Source organism: Antennarius striatus, chromosome 10 (genome assembly GCF_040054535.1).
Source record: "Antennarius striatus isolate MH-2024 chromosome 10, ASM4005453v1, whole genome shotgun sequence".
NCBI classification, from domain to species: domain Eukaryota; kingdom Metazoa; phylum Chordata; class Actinopteri; order Lophiiformes; family Antennariidae; genus Antennarius; species Antennarius striatus.
This window is the reverse complement of record NC_090785.1, coordinates 3,155,502-3,180,517: the sequence shown is the minus strand read 5'-3', so window position 1 is coordinate 3,180,517 and position 25,016 is coordinate 3,155,502. Positions and strand designations below refer to the sequence as shown.

Sequence of the window (25,016 nt, the reverse complement as noted above, 5' to 3'; positions counted from 1 at the left end):
AGGGGTTGAGTCAACACCAGCCAGCAGATCTTATTACAGTAATGACATCACCATAGTAGGCTCATGACCATTGGCAGCGATGTGTTTGATTCCCTAATTGCTTCTATCCTCCCTGGGGGGGGGGGCTGGGCTGTGATTTCCATTCTTATAGCTTCATTTTATCTCTACTGCAACAAGATGCGCGTTGGCTTCCACCATCGCACTACAATTCAGTTTGATTTACGAGGCTCTGATGGATGTTTATGGCTTCATCTTTTGGCAATAACTTGGCCATCAATGCCGCCTCTTTGTCTTTGAACATTTTAAGGAACTGATGTCTTTACACTGAAGACGTGTCGCAAAAATGATTTAACTGAGGCTGGCTTGTTTGATATATCAGGAAGACATTTTTTTTTTTGTATCAGGAAGAACCAGATAGTAAAAAACAACAACAACAAAAACAGTGAAATGTATAAAGAAGCCAAATGGCTCCAGGCACTTTTAACAGTTTGAATTTCTCCTTTAGACTTTTTGCGCTGTAATTTAAACTAATTTAACCAGCAATCAAAATTTGACTCCTTTCCGAAAGTGTGACTATTTTTTTTGAGATTCAGTGATGCTGGATTGCGTATCCTGAGATGGGCCACCCGCATTGTTGAACTAGAGTAGCACAGATTCACCCCCCCCCCCTCTCCCTACAGCATACGAAGGATGTAAAGAGATTGAGAGCAAGCCAGCGCTTCCACCCGGCAATCTGGGTCATTAGGTCTACAGTGTAATTTAAGGAGCGCCACATCTGCTCGCATGTGGGCAGAACCGGGTGTTTGAGTGATGCTTAATCCTCCCGCCACAGCTGATTGTACTTATTTTGGGCTCGCGATTCCGCAGAGCTCACTTGGTTCGTCTGCGAGAGAGCGTCGAATAGGGAGCGAAGGAGCGCAGAGGGGGATCTGTAGAAGGTAGGAGAACGACCGTTACCTCATGCTAAGGGTTAGCATCCCCGTAATAGATTTTAAGTGGTAGTGAGTGGATATCGATTGCGGTTTGATCGGATGCTCGATGTTGTCGTGCCGTCCGTTGGATGAGCTTAATGACTGTACGTCTTCGTCGTTGCCCTGGCGTCCGTGTTGGGCCAGTCTCTGTCGTTGCCATTGGTCCGAAGAGGCCGATGGACCACATGCTTCCGCGCTGAATGCACCCCGACTTATTGACCGACAGACGGCTGACCTAAATGAGCGGGAGAAAGGATTAAATGTCTATTATCCTCTGCCTTTATCCCTCGTTCCTGCCCTCCCTTCTATCTCTCGCTCTTTCAGGGGGGGTAGCTTATAGTTTATGGGGGTTTGTTTGAAGAGGCGGGACCTTTAGCTGGTAGTGGAAACCAGTGGGGGGTATTATTACTATTATTGACATCCAGTTCAGTCCGTTTCATGATGGAAAGGCCACATCCACTTAATCCACACAACCTCTCTTTGTACTCTATATAATTGGACTATTCAGTGACGTTACGTTGGAATTTATTGAAATAATAATCACACCACCAGAGTTTTCTGTTTATATTTAATATTAAATTCATATTTAGACAATTTCTAGTTGATTTGGAGGGACTGACACGTGATCACACGTCCAGCGTCTGACTGGAAACCACGTTTCCTTCATGATAAAAGACGAAGTTTAACCGACGCCACAAAGCTCATGACAGATGTTCAGTAATAAATACAAATGATTCTTCTCATAGCTCCAAAATAACTTCACTTCTGGGGTGTATCTATATTACATTAGAGCATTTAATGGACCATAATCTCATCTGGTCCCCAAAAACCATCAGGAGGGAATGTGATGAGGCTTTATCACAGCAATTACAGACACAGAGATTCGTCACACTAACACAATTATGTCCGTAAAAAAAAAAGCAGCTGGAGGGCGTTCAGAGTGGAATTGGCCACACAAGAGAATGGGGAAATAACACGTTGAGGGGGGAAAGAGCGAGCGACCGGGACCTCCGGACGACCGTTTTCGTCGGTGCAGCCAGCCAGATAATTAAACATGATGGCAGTCTTTGACACAGTGCCGTCAGGTCGCGCCTTTTTCACCACAGGAGGCTTCAATTCTGCATCTCCGTCTCTTATCAGTGACATAAAAGAAGCTCCTTGTGACTAGAAATACCTTATTATCCCACATCAGTTTCATCATCCATCTCATAGGTGGATTACAAGTACTGGGACGTATTTTGGTGAAAACTATTTCCTATATCACCGTGACGTCTCTAAACAACCTCTGGGCTCACTGATTGGGTCATAATGTGGACGAGGACTTCAGAAGCTGTGATATCAAGGCGTTTTCTGATAGCGTGTTCACGAGCATTCGGCGGCTCCAACCTATTTACTTGCAAATGAACCTCCCATGATGCATTTCCTTCCAATACATTCCATTCCACTGCAGGAGCTGATGTCCAAAAGTAATTTGGAGCAGGGTAGACGGTTACAGTAAGGCCCCGACTGCTAGCGGTGCTTCAGAGAGTGTTTTGCCTTTAACAGCTCGATGAGAAGATTCAAAAGCCTGGCTGTAGGTATTCTCTGATGGTTTGAAGATGTTGTAGTTTAAGGTTCAGTGATGAAATCAGCTGGAACAGACAGTGGATCCACAAACATCTGCATTGGTAGATTAAAGCGTAAGTTTAAATTTGACGTGCCCAAAGGAAACACTCTAAACTACCCAACATTGCTAATAATCAACATTTTTGTTCATTATCAACATCGGATTTCAAATAGCATATTTCTAAAAAAAAAAAATTTTAAAAATTAAACCGACTTTGAGGATTTAGCTCTAATATCAAGTGATGAATGGAGCAACCCAGTTTAAATCAGCCACAGGTTTTGGTGTAAAAAAAAATGAATATTGATGATGTTCCACAGCCAGAAGCAGAGCTGGAAGCCGCTCTGAGCCATTTTGGTCCTGCTGCGTATCAAATACATATTGGTAAATAAAACATTCTGCCATAAAATATTCACTATATTCACTTCTGTGAACCAGTTTACTCAGTTTGATTAAATTCATAATTCATCCCTCTGGCGTATTCAGATGAGGTGGCTTTCATTTGAAAAAGGCTTTTCTTTTTATTTGGGGTGGGCCGTAAAAGTAATAGATTGTGTAAAAAGAGTATAAATCAAAATGTTAATTTGACATTTACAGATGGTGAATGAAACGTGTGTGGACGAGTTTCCAGGGTCATAGATCGTTAATATTTACAACCAATAGACTATATTTGGAAGTATCTTCAGATTCTGCATTTTAGGAGTTTCTTTAAAAAAAACCAAACAAACCACAAAACCATGCTACTATGGTGCTAACAGCTAACAGCCCTACTTGTTTGGTTCATCACGTCTTAAATCATCAGGAGGTTTGTGCTGTATTTACATTTGTGGGTCGTCTCCATGCGGAAGGGGGTTGGCCCAATTTCACTATGGTTAATTACAGAAGGGGTTTCTCCAACTTCTGCATACATACAGTGTGATAGCACCCCCCCACTCTCATCCCACCCCCATCACTGCTGGCTGTGTATTAGTTTATGTAAGTCACATGCAGTAATTAGAGAGTACAGTGTTTTCCGCACTATAAAGTGCACTGGAATATAAGGCGCACCGTTGGTTTTTGAGAAAATTCTAGGACTTTAGGTCCTTATAGTGTGAAAAATACTGTATTTCCTGTATGCATGTTGCCCTTCCTGTTAGTTTGTTCAGGAGCTCCAGCGCAGCTCCAGGCTAACATCACCACACATGACACCGAGGAGCGAAGGTGTTTCCTTTACGCTCAGGGTTCCAACATGTGGTCCGCAGGTAGCGAGCGAGTTAACGGCGGCGGCTGGATGATACTGACCATCTGTGTGTATGTTGTGTGTGTGTGTGTGTGTGTGTATGTGCAGCTTCCCGCAGACTTCAGCAGACTTCACCTGGCCGACGGCTTGCACCCACAGGTGACCCACGTCTCCTCCAGCCACTCAGGATGTAGTATCACCAGCGACTCTGGAAGCAGCAGCCTGTCAGACATTTACCAGGTAAGGGACCCCCCCCCCGCCCCCAACAACCACCACTACTACCCCCCCCTCAACCAACTGGAGCAGAGTCCCCAGCTCGGATGCCACCGGATAGCTGAGTAGGAGGGAGATGACAGCAGACCCCCCCCCCCCAATCGTCTACAGTAGCTAGGGTCATAGTTTGTTAGATAATTTTGATATTTTTGAAACTCTTACTAGCATTACTGCTAACATTAGCTTCTTTTTTTTTTGCTTTTGCAAGGACAAACACTCAAGATAAAACACACTTTATTTGTCGCCTCGTTTCCATTTGGAGTTTATTTACCTTGAATCAGTGCTATTTCTGATCTTAATGCTAATTTAAAGCTAAGCTAAGCAGCTCCTGGCTGTAGCAGGTCTCAGATTTTCCAGGCTGGTGGCTGTGAGCGGGTGGTGCAGCCTCCATCCCGACTCCAGCGCCGCCTCTCATCACCTCGACGAAGAAGAGCAGACGAGCTGTGACGCACCGTCCTGAGTGAGACCAGGCTTTCGTGCAGATTTATGACGAGATATGACAGACTTTAAAGAAAAGTTTCTTGTGCGACTAAAGGTGGGAGAAAGAACACACTTTCCTTCAGCCTTCAGAAGTAAAAAGAATATGCAGCACACACACACACACACACACACACACTCACACACAGATGTCATGACTGTGGACGTGCCCCAAACCCTACATCTAATCCTCTTAGCACGTAGCACCCCACGCGATCGGCTCCAAACATCGTCACCTGCAGTGTGTCTATTTCTGCGTGTTTGTATGTGTGTGTGTGTGTGTGTGTGTGTGTGTGTGTGTGTGTGTGTGTGTTTGACTGGGCCTTCAGAAAGAACCACTGTGTGTTGTTGCTACTTCTTTTCAGGTTGTGTGTTGCGCCGGGATATCAGATCACATCGTTTGAATACACCTTCATGATTGCATATTGGTGTGTGTGTGTGTGTGTGTGTGTGTGTGTTTTGTGCGACCACAAGGTGCGGCTGTGTGTTTTTGATCATGCTTTTTCTGGCTGGCTGGCTTGGGGGGGGGGCAGGTTGAACAGGCTCCTCTGTTCCCAATCTGTGATCCCAGGTCGTGTCTGTCTCTTGATTTGTCTCTGAAACACGACTCCGTTTCCTTTTTCTTTTCTCTCCCTCTCTCGCCGGATCCCTCCCCCGGCAGCTTTTAATCTTCCTGTAGCTGCACCACCTCTGAAGGCCGCATCCACCTCGGCTTAACTCGCTCTGTCTCAATCTCCTCGTCACGTGTGATCAAAGACGTCTGCTCTGCCTTCGCTGGTGATCTACTTGTACCTGCTCTTGTGCTGTTGGGTGTTTTTTGTGTTGGACTATCCTTCTGTCTGTCCCAAAGAATGCTTTTCAAATTAGAGCTGAAACGAGTCATTTGTTTGAGAGAAAATCAGACTGCAACTATTTTGAGAGTCTTTCAATTGTTGAGTCCTTTTACTCCAAATGAGTGGCTGTTTTTCTTTTTCTTTTGACTGCTTGTTTATTCAATCAATCAATCTTTACCTGTTTCCCTCATTTTGTTGGTTGTCGCTGTCGAGACAAAATAAGATGGATCAATATTTGAACAAAGAAACTAAGTGATCATCGATTCTAAAATCAGATGTGGTTCCTAATTTCAATCAGTTACCATCATGCATGTAACTGGTTACCGTGATAGTTTGTTCACTCATTCATCTTCCTGAGTTCCTGAGTCACGGATTACAGGTGGGGTACACCCCGGATGAGTCGCCAGCTCATGATAATTTGTGATTACTTTTCAAATAAGTTTCTTTTATATTTGAGTTGAGTTTTAGACTCCAGATAATAAAATCATCCATACTGTAAGTGGGTAAAAATATTTCCAGTTTCTCCTCCCTTCTCTTAATCATCTCATAACCTTTCAGATTTTTTTAATTTATTTTTGGACTGCTTAATGTTATGACTTCTCCGCCCCGGCAGTTAAATACAGAAGATCAAACCACTTCTAATCACGAGCTCCCTGTCTCTAATGTGTAAACTACTCACACTCCGTACGGAAAATTAAAATGAATAAGCATTAAATATGGAAGAAAAAGGATCAGAACTCATCTCTTACTATCCCACGGTACCCGGCACGGCTCCCCAAACTGTTTTATGCACCATTACTTTGTCTCATAATTAGTTAAAGTTGCACCCTCTTGGTTTTAGTAATAATCATGTAGATCACTGACGATGTTTGTGGGGCTTCTCTCTGTGTTATTAAATGAACGGATCAAGGGAGACCTGGATGCTTTAAACAGGAGACCGCAGGAAGTTAACGGTACAGAGACACTTATTCACCGGTCCGATCGCCGGTCCCTCCTGCTGCCGTAGTCGCCGCACGTCGTGAAGTATCCCACATCACCCTTCACATCCCCGCCGACCTGGCACGCTGTTTTGAGCCTGAATTAATCATGAAATTGGTCCTTCAGAAGGACTCTGAAAGCATTGATCCAAGAATAGCCCGGATTAAATATTAATAGCACATGACATACCCGCTGCATTATGGATTTTATTTTGATGCATAGATGTCACAGAGTTGAAGCCTGTGCAAGAACACAAAAGCACACGGGGTGGCGGTTTAATTCCAGCCATGTGGCTCTCAGACATGAAGCGGTTGTGGCATGTTATTTGTTTTAGTACCCTGTACTTATCAAATGAAGTCACTGTGGCATCGCACCTCCCTCTCTGATTTCTGATTGTGCCTGAGTATATTAGCTGCAGATGAGAAGCGTGGAGAACCTGTCCGTCTCTGGAAGATGAGCAATGGATTCACACCTGTCTTTCCTGCGCCTGTGATTAATTCATTAAATTATGTGATCAAATAATATTCTATGCTGGTACTGCTTTTTCTTCATCTGTGATTCTCGGCTGTGAAAAGGCCTCACTGCCACGCCCACTGGGGCGTCTGCACCAGCGACGGGTGCTCAGACGCTGGCCTGAATCTTTAATGAACCTTTTGCACATGGCGTTTGAGGAGGAATGACATTGGGTGTGTGTGTGTGTGTGTGTTTGAGAGACGGGAACTCCAAGCCTTGAAAAATTGAAGGCAGTCTGGGAGCTGAACATGCGTCTGGCGATGGGATTTTGTGGACCGTTTACAAAGACGACTTTTCCTCGTTCTTCTGTGAAGGAACTTGAACTCGGGCGCCGTATTGAGGTAGGGAGGTTTGCGTTTGTAGTTCCCGACTGCTTCGTTTTTGTGCAATTAGGAGGTTTTCACGTGAAAACTGAATTTCATAGACATGTGTTTTCTTTGATGATGGCGGAGGAACGCTCTCCTGATTTGGATTGTCTTTAAGGATTCTGTCCCGATTTCACACATCCGTTCATCTCCTTGTGCTTTCGAAGAACGGGATCTGTCCGAGAGGCAGGTGTCGGCGGGAGCGGAAAGCTGGGAGTTGCTTCTTTTTTCACGTTGCTCGTGAGTTTGCTGTATGAAGAGTCTGTCTGTGTTTCTGGTGCTGGACTGAATGCATTCGATCTGTTTTACCAGTGGGGTCAAATCCGCACGACGCAGGCTTTCTCTGTTTGTCTTTTGTGGTTGGAAACGCACCGTGCTGCAGGTGCTGTTTGCTCTGTGACACATGTTTATCAGTGTGTTTGCAGGGGGGTGGGTGCTCCTTTTGTATCCGTGTTATCTCCAGTTTATGCTCTTTTTGTGCCCACACACACGTTTGACGACAAGGTTTGGTCACATGCTCTGCAACAATCGCTTTTCAGGCATGTGGCGTATCGCCAGGTGGTTGAGTGTCCTTCTCCAAAGACGCCACGTTGAATAGAAGATGCTGGTCAGCGTCCAGCTGTTCGCCGCTCCGCCGAAGATCCCTCCGCTTTATTTCACCAAATCGTATATTTGACTCGTTTCTCGTCTCTCGCTCCGCAGGCCACAGAAAACGAACCGGGCGACATGGACCTGAGCGGCTTACCGGAAACGGCCGTGGACTCGGAGGAGGACGACGACGAGGAGGACATCGAGCGCGCGTCGGACCCCCTCATGAGCAGGGACATCGTGCGGGACTGCCTGGAGAAGGACCCCATGGACAGAACCGACGACGACATAGGTGAGCGCCCGCGGCGTTTAGCGCTGCTTCATATTAGCTCGTCATGACGCGTTAACGTTAGCCTTGAGTAACTCTCAATGCCGCCTCTCATGTCCCTCACAGCTCACAATATAGACTGGGGGGGGGGATAATACACTGGCTGCAGAGAATGCCAACCATTCCGTCCCTCCCCCTCTCCAATGTGCACCCCTTTTTCTCCGCCGGCAGGCTTTTCTAGGTCACACGAGCACATCCTCACCTCTCCCAGCACATTAAACTTTAAGTGCTTCCGCAGCTTCACTGCTGTTACCGTGACGAGCACAGGTCATGGAGGACACCAGCCGGGCCCGGGCCAGGAGGGGGTGAGCAGGGCCGGCAGATGAGAGAAGGGATCATCAGCGTCTCAGGATTAGACATAGCATCTCCCTTAGCAACACACAGTCAAATGCAGACAATATTTATGGCGAATGGGATGCGATAGGATTTGTCTTCAGCATCCACAAAGAACTTGAACTCACCCTGAGGTCGTGAAGTGGCGTCTTGCTCTTTGGCAGCGGTATTGATTGATTTAATGATTTTTCTATTAGCTGCTCACAGTAGCGATGATCCATTTTGATAAGCAGCCTCCTCGGCTGGAAGCGATTGGCAGTGCAGACCGGCGACGAGCGGCGACGCCTCGTCTACGTTTTGCCCTTTTCTTTCACTTCCTCCACTTCCACGTTGTCTCTCCTCTTGTCCCCGCCCACAGAACAATTACTGGAGTTCATGCATCAGCTGCCGGCCTTCGCCAACATGACCATGTCGGTGAGGAGGGAACTCTGCGCCGTCATGGTTTTCGCTGTGGTCGAACGTGCCGGGACCATTGTCCTCAACGACGGCGAAGAGGTGCGTCTTTATTCATACGACTGTGTTTTTTTCTTTTCTTTTCTTCTGTCTGTCCACGTCTGGATCCCTCGGTGACTTGGAGCGTAGTCTCACCGCTTCACGACAATGAAAATCTCTCCTTCCATTTGAAGTTCTGCTCTATTAAATCTGAATGCCAGGAACCCTCAGGCAACTAAAACAAGCACTGCCTATTCTCTCCCCTCTTCTCCTAAAGACGGGACACAAGTTTCCGTGCTGATAATTTTTCCTGGTTTTTCGCTATGATGCTCCCAAACAATGAGGAGCAGCCCGTGCCTTGAAGGCTCTACCGATGTTTGTCCATTCGTGGTGAATTCAGGGTTCACTGAGCCTAGTAATCCCGTATGGGGGGGTGGGGGTGGGGGCTTGAGATGTGAAAATCCGAAATGTCTGCTTTTTAGGAATTCTTGAAAGTGTTCTTATTTATAACTGAATCCCTCAAAGGTATAGATGGTGTGATTTTTATTCAAATCAAGCCTTCAGTACTGTTAACAATGCTTTGTCTTTATTATCTTTGTCTTTAACATCTGCGTTGCAGACTTATCCTTTTAGTTTCTAGAAGATATTTCTGATAAATAATTTGCTTTTCTGTAATAATTTGTTCCAGCTGGACTCTTGGTCCGTGATCCTCAATGGTTCGGTCGAGGTGACGTACCCCGAGAGCCGGACGGAGATCCTCTGCATGGGGAACAGTTTCGGGGTGTCACCGACTATGGAGAAGGAATACATGAAGGGCGTCATGAAGACCAAAGTGGACGACTGTCAGGTAGTAGATCGAGTTCATGTTTGTGCGTTCATCAGTGGGTTAAGGTTAGCAGGTCCACCTCCTCCCGTCTGATGACTATCATCTCCATAAATTTTGAAAAAACAACCCTTTTGAAAGAAAATAGGCCAGTATATGTAAAGAGAATCATTTATTTTATCTGGAATAAGTAGTAAACAGAGTAAGTAGAACCGCTGAGATCTTATTTGTCCTTTAATCATCAAGGGCTGAACTCAGTCCCTCAGATGAGAAAATGTTTTGCTCCCAATTAGATAAAGTCCTTTAAAAAAAAATCTTATTAGTTGGTGATTCAGTCATGATATTAAACATTCAGCTTCTGCTGTGGCGATATCAACAGATACACAAATAAAAAATGTCAAAGCAGCATTAATAACCCGTGTCTGTGTCTTCTTGTGCCAAACCTAATCAGATCTGACCCTGTTGCCCTCCCCCATCTTGTCCAGTTTGTTTGTATAGCCCAGCAAGACTACTGCTGCATCCTCAACCAGGTGGAGAAGAACATGCAGAAGGTAGAGGAGGAAGGGGAGATTGTCATGGTGAAGGAACACCGCGAGCTGGACCGCACCGGCACCAGGAAAGGACACATCGTGATCAAGGTGACGGATCGCTGATTGACCTTAGAGCCAAATGTACATTTCAGATGAGACTAACCGGCAGGTCGGTGTCTTTAAACCTCAGGGCACACCGGAACGTCTCACCATGCACCTGGTTGAAGAACACTCAGTGGTGGACCCCACCTACATCGAGGACTTCCTGTTGACGTACAGGACCTTCCTCTCCAGCCCCATGGTTGTGGGCAAGAAGCTCCTGGAGTGGTTCCACGACTCCAGTCTCAGGGACAAGGTATGGAAGCAGGACGACCACCTACCTGCATGAGCCAATCAGGGATGAGAAGGGCTGAGGAATGATTGTGTAATGAGTTCAGCACTCTTTCACAAAGGTTTCCACCCGTGGGTTGACCTTTGCTGTTCATGTGATTGCTCCAGGTTACACGGGTAGTCTTGCTGTGGGTAAACAATCACTTCAACGACTTTGAGGGCGACCCTGCCATGACTCACTTTCTGGAAGAGTTTGAAAGCAATCTAGAGAAAGAAGTAAGTGTAAAACACACAGCTCAGGAATTAGCATTGTTTGCCTGTCTGGTTATTTCTTACACTTTGCTCATGTCTGGTTTTTTTTAATTTAATTTCTTTTATTTCTAGAAAATGTGTGGACACCTCAGACTGTTAAATATCGCGTGCGCTGCTAAAGCCAAGCCACGGCTGGTGACACTGACCAAGCCCGCGAGGGATTCTCCTTTGGCCTTCAGCCTCCTCGGAGGTCAAGAGAAAGGTTTCCGCATCTTCATCGATGCCGTGGAACCGGGGAGCAAAGCGGCAGAAGTCGGCCTCAAGCGTGGAGATCAAGTAAGAGCCCTTTATCTTCTCCTTTTTTAAAAAATTTTCTCGTGTGGAAGTTACTTTTTTGCTGTAAAATTAGGCTATTAAGTCTTCAACTGAACTCGCCAGTAGCTGCGGATGTAACTTAATGTCTCAACCGGTTTCACACTCAGCAGTCTTCTTGGCTTTAAGCAAAGATTCCTTTAATCCTTGAAACCATCTCCAGAGTGTCTGCATGTGAATTAAGCCCTCCTGACTCCGAACATCCCCTGCAGCTGCCCCCCCCCCCCCCTAACGGATGCTTATAAGCATCCTTTTCTCGCACACGCTCACACCTTCCACCCTGCTTCATTTGCTGTCTTCCATCCCTGAGGACCTCCCATGGCTTAGATCAGGTATTAGTGACATGTGTTCTGTCGGCAGCCCGTCAGCAGACCTGTATCCAGATGTGAAGCTGCTACAACGAAGACAAGACGGTTTGATAGCAGCATGTTGAACACAGCAGACGACTGATTATTTCATACATTTTTCTATTCATAGTGGTGTTTTTGCTTTTTTTTAAGTGCAAAAACACACTTTACCACATTGTTCTTCCTTGGTTGATGACACAAATCCTAATCTCTTTGGTAAAATGCTCCAATGTTTCTCCCTTCTGCAGATCCTGGAGGTTAATGGACAAAACTTTGAAAATGTCCAGCTCAGCAAAGCTAACGAGATTCTGAAAAACAACACCCACTTATCCATAACTGTGAAAACCAACCTTTTAGGTACAGTATCCTGCTTTTTTTTTAGATATAGAACACTGTTGGGACCTGGAATTGATGAGACATGAGATGAGATTCCATCGACGATTTTACCTTTTTAAACTTAAAGATTCTGAGTCCTGTTGTTGATTACGTAAAGACCAGATTGAGACTGAGTTGCTATGGTGAACATACTTTTTTTTTCTTCTTTAATATACTGTACATCATATTTACCGCATATTTGTTGCTTTTCTCCTTTGTCCCAGTGTTTAAAGAGCTGCTAACCAGACCAGAACACGAACATGATTTGGACGGCGATGAGGAGCACGACCGCAAGAACGGCGCGCCCCACCTGCCGAAGATTGGCGACATCAAGAAGGCCAGCCGCTACTCCATCCCTGACCTTGCGGTGGACGTGGAGCAGGTGATGAGCCTGGAGAAGGTCAGCAAGAAAGCAAAGAGCAACTCGGTGGGAGGACGCAACAAGCTGAAGAAGATCTTCGACAAGACGCTCACCAGCATACTTCCTCCGAAACCATACAAGTAAAAATACCTCATAACTAATTATAACTTTAATCATATAGGATATAATTATACTGAAATGTGAAAGCTGGACATTATAGGTTTCTATTGCGACAGCTTTAGAGGTAAATATTGGAGATGTATTATTTGCAGATGATGTAATCATGTTAATGTCAGTAAACCTGTAATAATACCCATCACCCAGTATTAAGTCTGACAGAGTTACTGGACAGCCAGAGGCATGCAGCTCCAACCTCAACTCCAATATCGCCCCCTGCCTGTTGTTGAGTGTACTGCCATCTCATCTTCTCCCTCTTGTTTCCATAGTGACGTTTGCGTTGGCCAATCGCAGGACGACAGCATCGTGGGGATGAAGCAGTCCAAACAGATCCCTCCACCTCTGCCCGTCAGCGGAAACCTCTCCTCATCCAACCCAGACCTCCTGCAGTCTCACCATCGCATCCTGGACTTCAACAACCAGCCTGGTGTGTGTGTGTGTGTGTGTGTGTGTGTGTGTGTGTGTGTGTGTGTGTGTGTGTGTGTGTGTGCGCGCGCGTGTGTGCGTGTGTGTGTTTAAACCCTGGTGCTGAATATTCGTTGAAGCGTCGCATTGTGTTACATCCCGATTCCCCTTTTAGTTGATGACATCATGCGTTTATAGACAATTCACTTCCAAAACAGTCGTTCAGCAGCTGTAATCAGATTACAATCATATCACATGTTGAACGTCACAACTAGATGAAGATCCTGTGATCACAGCTCCTGAATAAGACCTTCAGGTGACAAATTTTTTTGAATGTGATAAATGAGCTTACTGTAATATTACAGTACAGTAGGTTCCTGAGACGCTGTTAAGACAAGTTTTTTTTTTCTCATGTCAGAATATTTCAAGTCACATTATCTGATTTTTGGTACTCTTCCAGGCGTATAGATTCAGTTGTAGACAGAACCTCTCTAGATTTATTATTAACTCCTGTCCATCACATGTTTGTGCTCTTCCTGTGCCGATCGTACCCAGTGAGTATCTCACCTGTGATCCTGCTTCTCCTAACAAAAGCCTTTGCTAATCAGCCTCTATGTCTGATTTAGACCTGAGTCAGTCGCTCTGCTGCAATTTGAAGTAAACTCAGTTTAAACATCCATTCATGCCCGTGAGTGGAAATATGTTTAAGCTAACGGCGCTGCACTGACTGCTGAGCTGTTTTCATTTTCCGTGTGTTCGTGGGCGTTTGTTTTTTTATCATGGAGATTTTTTTTTTTTTTGGTCATGTGATCTGTGGTGTTTCTGATCAAACTAATTATCCATCACATCTCGGAGATGCTGATGTGTTTTTGTGCCAAAGGGGAAATGTGAAAAGACGTTCTGTCCTTTCGTAAATGTCGGCAAACAAGCATCAAACATAAACCATCGTCCTCATTAAAAGTCTTTTTGCGTCCTCAGACATGTCCGACCAAGTGTTAAGAGTCTTCAAGGCGGACCAGCAGTCTCGATACATCATGATCGGGAAGGACACGACCGCTAAGGAGGTGGTCGCCCAGGCCATCAGGGAGTTCGCCCTGACGGCGGCGGCGGACGCTTATTCACTGTGCGAGGTGTCCGTCACGCCGGAGGGAGTCATCAAACAGAGGAGGCTGCCGGACCAGCTGTCAAAACTGGCCGACCGGATCCAACTGAGTGGCAGGTAAGCACAAATTTACTTAGATCGACAGACCGAGAAGTTACGAGTACGGTTACATCCATACCTCCTCTCCTCATCATCAGATACTACCTAAAGAGCAACATGGAGACGGAGACGTTGTGCTCGGACGAAGACGCTCAGGACCTCCTACGTGAAGGTCAGATCTCCTTATTGCAACTCAGCACGGTGGAGGTCGCCACTCAGCTCTCCATGCGGGCTTTCGAGCTGTTCTGCGCCATCGAGCCCACCGAGTACATCGACGACCTGTTCAAGCTGCGCTCCAAGACGGACGCCACCAGCCTGAAACGCTTTGAGGAGGCCATCAACCACGAGACCTTCTGGGTGGCCACGGAGGTGACGCGAGAGCCCAACCAGCTGAAGCGGATGAAGAACATCAAGCATTTCATCAAGATCGCCCTGCACTGCCGGGAATGCAAGAACTTCAACTCCATGTTCGCCATCATCAGGTGAGACGGGGAAGTGATGACAGAACAGTAAAGGGGGAAAAAAACAAAGCAGATAAAAATAAAATAAAAGTTTTATTTTACGAAAGGTTCAGCTAACACTAAGTCACACAAACACTTGTGGCACCAGAGCTGGAGCAGTCTAGATTTCATTTTGAAGTGAGATCAAGTCCCTGCGGTGACATCACGTCTGCAGAATCTGTTCTTATTTTCAGCTGTTATCTGAACATACCAGGAAGAGAAACTTTAAATCAGACCAATCACGTATGAGAACGTTTTGTTCCGCGCTAACATTTAAATCGTGTCGACCCGCAGCGGTCTGAACCTGGCTCCGGTGTCCAGACTGAGGGGAACGTGGGAGAAGCTACCCAGCAAGTACGAGAAGCTGTTCGGGGACCTCCAGGACCTCTTCGACCCTTCCAGAAATATGGCCAAGTACAGGAACGTCCTGAACAATCAGAACCTCCAGCCTCCCATCATCCCGCTGTTCCCGGTCATCAAGAAGGACCTCACCTTCCTGCACGAAGGTAGACGACCCACAACTGAACGTTTAAGCTTTTTTTTCCTTCAGCTGTGTCGTCTTTGAGTTGTTTTCTTCACCGTCCCTTTTTTCGCCCGTTGTCTCAGGAAACGACTCCAAAGTGGACGGCCTGGTGAATTTTGAGAAGCTGAGGATGATCGCCAAAGAAATTCGCCACGTGGGTCGCATGGCGTCCGTCAACATGGACCCGGCCCTCATGTTCCGAACCAGGTGAGACGCCATTCTGGAAACGGAGCCTGAGATCGGATCGGTAGCGACCGTTTAGCTCTCTCTCTGACCGAGCGGTCGGGTCAGCACTGGGACGACTAACACCGAGTCAGAAACCACTTCTGCGTCACGCTTTGCTGTCGTGCAGCTGTTCCCTCTAGCAACTGTTTCCCTGTACAATCAGAGATCCGTACGGCGCTCCCATGAAAATGCGTCTTTGTGTGATGATGTCACTCCTCTAGTGGTGTTACCGTTTGACCCCCCCCCCCCCTTTCCTCTTGACTTTCACGTGGGTCTCTGGTGAAATTGCTTCTCTTTGGTGATCTTGGTGGTCTTTCCTGTCCTAAGCTTTGTCTCCTCTTCTGTTTTTTTTTTCTACTCGTCCACCCCTTTTTCCCTCCGTGCTTCTCTGTTCCATGGCACCCCCCCCCCCCACCTCGCCTTCTCACCGCCCTCTAGGAAGAAGAAATGGAGGAGTTTAGGGTAAGTTTGGTGAAAACTAAAACCTTTTGCCTCCCTCTGCACCACGGCCCCCTCTTTTTTTTTTTTTTTTTCTCCCCACCTCTTTACTGAGAGCTTGTTTCTACAAACCGGTTTGAGTAGATTCACCCACTAACACTGCCTGACCCCCTCAACCCTCCTCCTAACAGAAGGTCACTGAATGAAACAAAGGTCACTTCTGCTGATGTTCAACATACAGGAAAAAGAGCGGAATATTCTTTTAATAACAGCCTGAGCATCGTGCAGGCAAAAAAAAAAAAAAGGTAATTTGTGCAGGTTGTCGGTCAAAATAAATTAAAATTATATTTTTAATCTTATGCATAAAACAAATTATTAATATTGGATTGAAATCCCACGTCAGCACATGTGACCTTTTCACTAACATGCATGCAGCTTCGGTCTCAGAATTCGACCTGCCTTTGTGTTGGTCCAGTTTAAAAGAAGAAGTTGTGAATGTGAAGAACACATCCTATCATTTTTCATCATGCTTTACATTCTTGTGGTCTAATGGGACATCGGTGAGCATGCAAAATGTAACGGGAAACACATGGAAGCGTATTACATTCACCAAAGACAAATAATGAGTATTTTCTAATTATGACTGTAAGAAATTTATCTGGGAATTGTTTCTTTGACATTTAGAAGATGTCACGTCTGGGATATATGAGCTGCTTTATTCCTTTTAACACACTGTTCATCTCTGTTTGTTTAGAGCTTATTTTGTGTGTTATTGTTGTAAAATATTGTGTATCTTTGGTATTTCAGAAGCCTTTTTTTTTTTTAAGTATCCGCAATAAAAGTGATAAAAATAGAAATGATAGCAACTAAATATTGTCCGACATCCAGTTCTGACTCAAGCCACAGAAATGTAAACCATGTCCGAGTTAAAGTAGAACAATTCCTCCTTTCTACTCCCTCGTTGTTGTACAAAAGCCGCCCCCCCACCCCCCTTACAACCCCATCCTCTACCTGGAATGTCTGGAATGTTTTGGATTGATGAGAAATTCCCAAAGCTGCTCTCTGCATGTCCAAGTCTACACCCCGTTAGCCCACTAGCATTAGCTGTCCTGTTCCATTTACTTAGAATTTAAACGCATTCAAACGAATCTCTCCTTATTTTCTGTTGGTCTTTGTCTGCTTTTTGTGTTTGCATTTCTGTGCACGTCGCTGTGTGTGTGTGCGTGTGTGTATGATCAGGTCCTTAAGCCAGGGTAGCGCCAACGCGGCGGTGCTCGACGTCACCCAGACGGGTGGGCACAAGAAGCGGGTGCGACGCAGCTCCTTCCTCAACGCCAAAAAGCTTTATGAGGACGCCCAGATGGCCCGCAAGGTCAAACAGTACCTCTCCAAACTGAGCCTGGAGACCAACGAGGAGAGTCTGCAGACGCTCTCGCTGCAGTGCGAACCCTCCATCAGTACATGTGAGCGTGGGAATTTTACCATTTTATAATAGGAGCAAAAAGAAACAGAGCAATCCTTCCCATAAGTTGCATATTTCTCTCCAGATACGTACTCGCTCCCTAGATTTCTAGCAGACTGAAGGATTGACGACGATCGTGGCTGATTCTTCATAATTTTGTCTCTCGTCATAATCAGTGCCCAAAAACGCCGGCGGGAAACGACCGGACACTTCCCCAGTCGTGTCTCGAGCCGCCAGCCAACAGAGGGGCCAGCTGGCCAAAGGAAACCAGGCCCTCCAGGTTCCCGCCGTGGCCCTTTACCCCTCCCGAAAGAAAGTGCCAGTCAAGGATCTGCCACCTTTTGGTAAGGCATTCATATATTCATAAACCAGTTCACCTCAGTCGCTGTTCTTCTTTTCTTCTCCGTCTTGTTTTAAAATATTTCTCAGCCTTTTTGTGGCAGTGCTGCCACCTAGTGGTTGTCTGACAGCAGAAGAGAGAAATTATTATTGAAAGGAAATCTTTATTATTTATCAGTTAATAATTTATTATAATAATAAATGTATTATTCATTGTTATTATTATTATTATTATTGTAATAATAAATTATTACAGTTATAATTTATTCTAACGGTCGATTTTCTCAGGCCTTGCCCATAGACAGAGAGAGAAAGAGAAAAGTGTAATAAAATAAATAAATCCCAAACAATGCAGTTTAGCATCCCAACAGCCTGGGGGGGTTGAAGGCGGGGGTGGCAGTGTTTCTAATGCTAATTCTACTTGTCTTGTCCAAAATGTCCACAGGCACCAGCTCGCCTCAGTCTCTGAAGAAGATCCTGTCCCTCTCAGAGGAGGGGGGAGAGCGGCACCGCAGACAGCCAGAGGACACCGTGTCCAACGCCTCCTCCCAGCTCTCATCGCCCCCCACCTCCCCACAGAGCTCACCCAAGAAGGGTAAGCCAGTAATCCCCCCCACCTCCCTCGCTCTTACACTCACTCACTCACACTCTGTGGGCTTCTCCCCTCAGCTGTGATGTGTCACAGACGCCTCCTGGTGGCCAACAACAGGCACTGACTTAGTTTCATCATATTTTTTGATGAATTATAGGCTGGTTAGAGGCGATCACTGGGTTGATGTATCCCCATGGCGATCTGTAAATGTCTCCAGAAGGTTATTCAAACCCTGCGAGCCACAGGAAGTGCTGCAGTGACAGTTAAAACCAGATTTGCGTCGGCGGTCTGCACCAGTGATTTACGTTTATTCTTTTCTTAGTCCTTCGCAGATTTTATTTTGTGGTTTCTGTCACTTCACACCAATTATTTCAGTGTTTCCACGCTCGTCATTTTTGTGGTGAAAGCCCCAATAACACAGTGAACTGCTATTTCGGTTCCGATGTCACACTTAAGGCTTACTTGGAAATAGCGCCTATATTTAACCCCCGTAGTCTCTGTGATGACAACATTTCTCTCCCTTCTTCGGGATGAATTCCATCCCCTCCTCTTCCTCTTCCTCTTCCTCTCTCCAGGTTACAACCGTTCCGGAGACGCCTACTCCGACTCCGGCCACAGCGAGATCTCGTCCCGCTCCAGTCTGGTCAGCAACTCGTCTTTCGACATGACCCAGGAGGAGAGGAGGCTCCGTCACTCGGGGGGAGTCGGGGAGTCTCACGTCGGCGGGCAGCGGCTGGAGCGAAGAGCCGCCACCGACCCCGACCAGTACAGCCTCGGGTAGGAAGCGTCGGCGCGACCGGACGCACGTTACCCGCTCCCGATTGGCTCACCTGACTGTCAGTCTGTTTCTGTCCCGCCCAGGTCGTACTCGTCCATGCAGGACTGTCGCAGCATTTACACCGGCTGCCCAACGGTCCTCTCCTCCCCCAGTTCCGAGGAGCTGACTCAGGATCAGGGCGACCGCGTCTCCCTGGACGCCGCGGACAGCGGCCGCGGCTCCTGGACTTCCTGTTCGTCTGGTTCCCACGACAACATCCAGACCATGCAGCAGGGCCGCAGCTGGGAGACGCTGGCCTTCGGCGGAGGTGGCGTCGGCATCGGGGGGCTCCCACCCGGTGGACCGGAAGCCTTATTAGGGGGGCCGGCGCTGTGGGCGGCCCAGGCCAGGGGCAGCTGGGCCTCCGCCAGTTCCTCCTCGTCCTCAGCCGCCTATTGGGGGGAGGACTCCGAGGGGGACACCGGCACCATCAAGAGGAGGGGAGGGAAGGACGTCAACGCCGACCCGGAGACAAGCAGCATCACGTCCACCGGGTCAGAGGAGGCCAAGCAGCTGGGGCGACCCACCCCGTCCCCCATCACCGCCGGGGGCAAAGGCCTGCTCAGTGAGTGACCGCCTCACAATCCTGCTGCTCCGACTCCTGATTGGTCGGTTTTGTTTGAAGCGTCCCTCTCCTCCTCTGATCCCTCTCTGTTGTCATCAGCTCGGAAAGAAAGCCGCTACCGCGAGCCTCCCCCGACCCCCCCCGGGTACACCGCCCTGTCCATCTCCGACCTGGCCGACGGGCAGCTCCTGACCACGTCAGTCCCCACGCCCGCTGTGGTGACACACACGGGCCGGCGGCCCCCAGACTACACCACGGCCCTGCAGAGGTCCCGCATGGTCACTCAGTCGCCCGACTCCCACCAGGCGGCCAAGCAGCGGGGGGGCGGCCTCCACCGCACGCGCTCGCCGGCGGAGGAGCAGGACGCCGAGGAGGAAGAGGAGGGTGAGTCTTCCAAACTAGTCCCTCTGAGGAAGGCAAAGCCAGTGGCACAGCTCACACCAGAGACCCCCAGATCCTGAGAGTGAGTGTACGTGAGGGGGGGGTGACAGACAGGGCCCCTCTCCTCCCCCCAAGGCAGGTAAAGATCCATTTATCAGGTTGATGAATCTGCATGCGATCAGGAGCACACACACCTGGACTGAGACCATTTCTTCACGCAGCACCGGGTGGGGGTGGGGGGGTTCAATCGTTCAGGATTCATGATGTGGGAATCATTCATTTGGACTGGGACCTCCCCGCCCCCACCCACCTGTTAACCCACAGTATGTCATCCTGCATGAGTCACACCGGTCAGAGCGGAACGTCACTGCCACACACTCTGCTCCTCTCTGTCTCACACACTCAACAGCATCCATCAGCGGGCGGGGGTGTCATTACGTCCCACCACCCCCACTCACCTCACCCCACCCACACAGACTCTGGATGATCTCTGCTTTCAATCACAAAACTGTGTGGCAAAATCAGACACACAAACCTGACGGCATGGGAGCGTTTGGGAAGTAAATGAAATGTACTTCCTGGTTTGTGACCAATAAGAAAGCTGGATTTCCTCCTAACCCCCATCATCCTAACCTCTGGCTGTCTTCTGTCTGTCCACAGAGGATGAACAGGTGTCGGCGGTCTGATGGACATCAACGGTCATCCCCTTTGCAGTAAGTCGACGCCCACCTGCTTTGAAGGGGCGGGGTTAAAGAGAGCGACACAGACGGACCAATGGGATTCATCATCAGTTACGTGCCTGCCCGCCTCCCTTTTGGGTGGACTCCTCTGCTCGTCTCCCTCCCCCCCTGCCTTAAAGCATCAAAGGGGGTTGAATGACCCTGCATGCAAAAAAAAAATACTGTGAAGAAGAGATGGAGAGAAGGTCAAAGGTCAAAGACGATGACGGGACGCCTGGCACTTTGGGGGAGGAAAAACAAAAGACTACAAACAGCGAACTGGTGCCGTCGGGGTCAACCGGTCTGCAGATACACAAAACCAACATAGATGTTACCGTTAGCGACGGGGCACAACCCCCCTCCTCCCTCCTCCCCAGACTCGCCCCGTTACCACGACAACATCATGAGTCGAGCTTCATCTGCACTTTCTCATTTTCTACTTTCTGTAAAAAAGAAAAAAACAGAACAAATAAAAGGAAGACGGACTCAGATTGTTCGGAGACGGAGACGCAACGATCCGAATTAATTTTCCCATTAGATTTTTTTTTTTTTTTTTTGCACTCTGAGGGCTGAAAAAGAAACCGAGTCAGCGCTTTTTTTTTTTTTCTCCGCCTGGACTGAAACGACCCGTCTGAACTGACGATCCAGTATTATCTCGTGTTTCACACGAGAAAGCTTCTCAAGTGTTCCAATCAAAGCTAAAGAGGAGAGCCCGGAATGCACAGTGTACACACACACACACACACACACACACACACACACACACACACACACACACACACACACACACACACACACACACACACACACACACACACACACATTCTCAAACCGAAACAATTCTTTTTTTCTTCTTTTTTTATAATAGCACTTTCAGCACAACTGTAGACGTTACCGGACACGAGGGTGAACCATATCTTCCTGTTGCCCCCCTCCCTTCGGGGCTCGTCTGTTTCTGTTCAAACCCATGTTTCAGGCTGTTACACTGACAGTACAGTGTTGTGTGACCCGTAGAAAGAAAAAAAAAGCACAGAGCTGATCGACCACCTACTGAGAACCGGGCGATCGCCTCGACTCCCGTCGTATCGGCGCATCCGAGGAATCACAAAGTGATGCTGGACCAGAGGAGAATGTTCTCGTCCCAAATTTAAAAGCTGAAGTTGCGCTCGGCGCGCGTAGGGGGGGGGGGGGGGGTATGCCGGGATCGGACCGGAATTTTTTTTAGGAATCAAGCTACAAACTGTGAACAGCGAGAGCAAAAGGGTGGAAATCATCAGCATATTTCAGAAGCTGCCAATGTGTAAAATGTGAGTGTAAACTGTTGACGTTTTACAATCGATCTTGTACAGAGTCTTATAATACCCGCCGTATCCTTTCAAAATAAAATAACCCACAAAAATTCAGATTAGACTTTTTAATCCCGGCCTGAACAATATACGCCACATTTCGTGAATGTCCAAAAGCGCCTTATGATGCCACGATCAGCGCATGTTTCTTTGCATCGTCGTTCCTGTTTGCAAAATCACCTTGTTTCAAGATGGGAGTCTTGAATCAAGCAATAGTGAAGTGAAATGCCTTACTGAAGGGAACTTCCCCGTGTTAGCGTGTTAAGACTCAGTACAAGGCGAAGCCAAGCGTTTCCTATCTGTTTTTTTTTTTTTTTTTTTTCTTAAATACCCGCATGGCTTTTGGGCGGCGTTGGATTTGCTGTGACCATCACATGTTACAGATTAGACTGTTTTATTTTAATCCCTCTGTTGATGCGCTCAGAAACTCTTCCTGTTACAGACATCAGCTCAGCGGGATGCTGTATGTATATCGCTTACATCTGGTTTCATACTCTTCATCAAGAAGTGACTGAACTTTTTAATTTTTTTTATTTTTTGGGGGGGGGGTTTCCCTTTTGACTCCGGTGGGGAAGCGGAAACATGAAGAAAATCTTTTCAAGTCTGCCAATCAGAGACGATCAGATCTGGGATTGTGAACCTGAACTTTTTGTGTTTCCTTCTATCACTGAGTGGCACTGATCACATTGATCAGTCTTAGAAACTACAGACTGAGGAGAAGACGAATGAGTGCAGTGTTTCCCGCTGTGTTCTGTGACGACACACTAATGAATTCCTGGTTCCTTTTTTTTTTGTTTTGTTTTTTGTAACGGCTGCAGATAGATTGTTAATAATTTGTTTGTACTACAGTGGTGACACGCATCATTCACGTTGATGATAATGTGCATATTTAGCAAGCCGAGTCCTATTTCGAAAAACAAAAAGTTGCACAAAAATGTACAAGCGTAAAGATAAGTGTAGTAGGTAGAACTGCTACTGCGTTTGATGTGTGATGTCAGTGAGAAATGTACATTTAGCTGGTGATGACCTTCTTTTCTTCATTCTTTCTCGTACTACTTTGACCTGTATGTCTTTTAAAAAGACAATCGGTGGAGTAAGTATCAGTTGTTTTTTGTATTTTTAATACAATAATTGTAAATATTGGTTATATTTTTGTTCAAATGTACTATGTTTATGCCTCAACATCCAGTTTATATGAAGCTGGGAATCAATAAATACTGCATAAAGAATCAATGACTAGGTTTAAATGTGCTTGTTCATTTCTTCACCACTTCCTACAGAGGATTTCCCCCCCGGATACTGTCTGGCAAGGAGACGTCAGAATAAAGCTTGACCCCAACCGTTCTGACTTTAGAATGAATTATTTTCCTTTATTTTACTCTAAATAGACCCAAACTAGACAGAACGAGTCGTGTGTTGTTGGGTTGGACGCCGCTCAAGCTTTTTCTCCTGCAAGAAAAGTTTTGGCCTCATTTTCATCATAATTTCATGGATTTTTCTCACATTTTTTGAAACATTAATGATTAATATGCTGTGAATAAAACATTCATACCTTTAGATTAAAAAAAAAAAGTCAACAGCCAACTCTGGCCCCATAACAGACAGACTGATGATGACATATTTAAAGAGTTATACGTTTTTTAATTTATTTTACATATAGAATACGTCTACATAATTTGTGAGTAGTTTTAATTTGTGTGCATTGATTTTAAATTTTAATGCACCACAGTTTACTGTTCTGCACCTCCATGTTTCCCATCCAGTGCACTAGTTTCTGCAAACGGATGCTTTGTAATTGACACAGTTTTATGTAATAGGTTTAAACCTAACCAAAAAAGGGGTGACTGCTTGTTCAGATTGGGGGGTGGGGGGTGCATCAAGCTTGTACAGCTTGACATTCTCACTGTACCGTTGTCATGGTAGTAGACACCGTATCACAGCTCGACATTCCCCCTCATAAATAATGCAAACTTGGATGGTCCTGGTTCCCTCTATCACGGAGCCGAGGGCCACCGATTTGTCACAGACCCCCCCCCCCAAAAAAAAAATTATACGCACTCCTACTGGAGGAACACACAGACAAACTTTCATTCCAGTAAATAAAGGTAAATAAAAATCTTTCGCTTACATTTGTTTCCCTTCTTAGTCGCTCGTGTTTGGAGAGGAAAGAAAGTAATTTTTTTCTAATCGATTATGCAAAAATCTTTGAGCCAATATTTTTGCATTTTTGTAAATGTGCCAAGGCAGCTACAAGGATGTTGATGCTGCCTCCAGCGCTTTTTATACAACTGTGTAGTTTGTGTATCTTTAAAAGGCGAGATGGAAATTGTACGTAGTAAAAATGAGTGAAATTTGGGTTCTTATGTTTGCAGTTAAAGCTCGATGGCCCCCACCCCTGACACCAAGGGCCCCTTCACAGCTAAAGGGTTAACAACTAAATGATCATCACTGTAGTAGAGGTGATAAGTGTTTTACTCGTGTGCAGCTCCATCCATTCATCCTGTCCTGTGAGACCTAATTGGCTGCTCTGCATTGATTTCTCATTATGTGTGATGTGTGGCGTCACAGTGAGAAAGGAAAAACAAGACCTTAAAGCTGCTCCTTCTTTTTATATATATATATTTATATATTTTTCTAATTTCTCCTCCAAACAGAAGGAGGTGAAGCTCAAATGCTGATAAATCATGTTCTCAGTGTGATAAAGTATCAGAAAGACAAAAAAACCCCAAACCCATTCCTGCTGCAGTCGCCTGTGTTAAACAGATAACTGTGACTGACACCAGGATGGATGTAGAACCCAAACAACACCCCCCCCCCCCCCCCCCGCGGCGCTGCTGCGTGAAATTAAAGAGGAAACTCTGCTGTAATCTGTGTCCGACCGTGATTCCACCCCGACTGGGGCGATGTTGTTTTGACCACTGCTTTGGCATCTGGAGCTGTGCTTCATCCTCTGAGGCACCAGGGGGCCCCTCTTCACTATGAAATGCCTCCAGATGGAACTGTCCCGCCCTTCCCAGGGTGAG

The 25,016-nt window shown here is 46.6% G+C and overlaps 1 protein-coding gene across 9 annotated transcripts in view; it reads left to right on the top strand.

Annotated features, from left to right (window-relative positions):
- rapgef2b (Rap guanine nucleotide exchange factor 2b) overlaps positions 1-23,226 on the top strand; it is a 78,733-nt gene extending 55,507 nt beyond the window's left edge. For 4 of the 9 annotated variants that reach the window (XM_068325034.1, XM_068325033.1, XM_068325040.1 and 1 more), the window contains 22 exons: positions 3,902-4,033; positions 7,935-8,112; positions 8,840-8,976; positions 9,602-9,760; positions 10,222-10,374; positions 10,457-10,621; positions 10,765-10,872; positions 10,981-11,184; positions 11,816-11,924; positions 12,167-12,443; positions 12,750-12,907; positions 13,864-14,104; positions 14,185-14,568; positions 14,881-15,092; positions 15,193-15,316; positions 15,773-15,796; positions 17,012-17,235; positions 17,411-17,578; positions 18,019-18,168; positions 18,741-18,942; positions 19,027-19,547; positions 19,647-23,226. In XM_068325034.1, coding sequence (XP_068181135.1) covers positions 3,902-4,033; positions 7,935-8,112; positions 8,840-8,976; positions 9,602-9,760; positions 10,222-10,374; positions 10,457-10,621; positions 10,765-10,872; positions 10,981-11,184; positions 11,816-11,924; positions 12,167-12,443; positions 12,750-12,907; positions 13,864-14,104; positions 14,185-14,568; positions 14,881-15,092; positions 15,193-15,316; positions 15,773-15,796; positions 17,012-17,235; positions 17,411-17,578; positions 18,019-18,168; positions 18,741-18,942; positions 19,027-19,547; positions 19,647-20,008 — 4,392 coding nt within the window. In that variant the 3' untranslated portion in view covers positions 20,009-23,226. The remainder of the gene's footprint in view (positions 1-3,901; positions 4,034-7,934; positions 8,113-8,839; positions 8,977-9,601; positions 9,761-10,221; positions 10,375-10,456; positions 10,622-10,764; positions 10,873-10,980; positions 11,185-11,815; positions 11,925-12,166; positions 12,444-12,749; positions 12,908-13,863; positions 14,105-14,184; positions 14,569-14,880; positions 15,093-15,192; positions 15,317-15,772; positions 15,797-17,011; positions 17,236-17,410; positions 17,579-18,018; positions 18,169-18,740; positions 18,943-19,026; positions 19,548-19,646) is intronic. The other 5 variants (XM_068325039.1, XM_068325038.1, XR_011037157.1 and 2 more) reach the window with 4 other exon arrangements.
- The last annotated feature ends 1,790 nt before the right edge of the window (positions 23,227-25,016 follow it).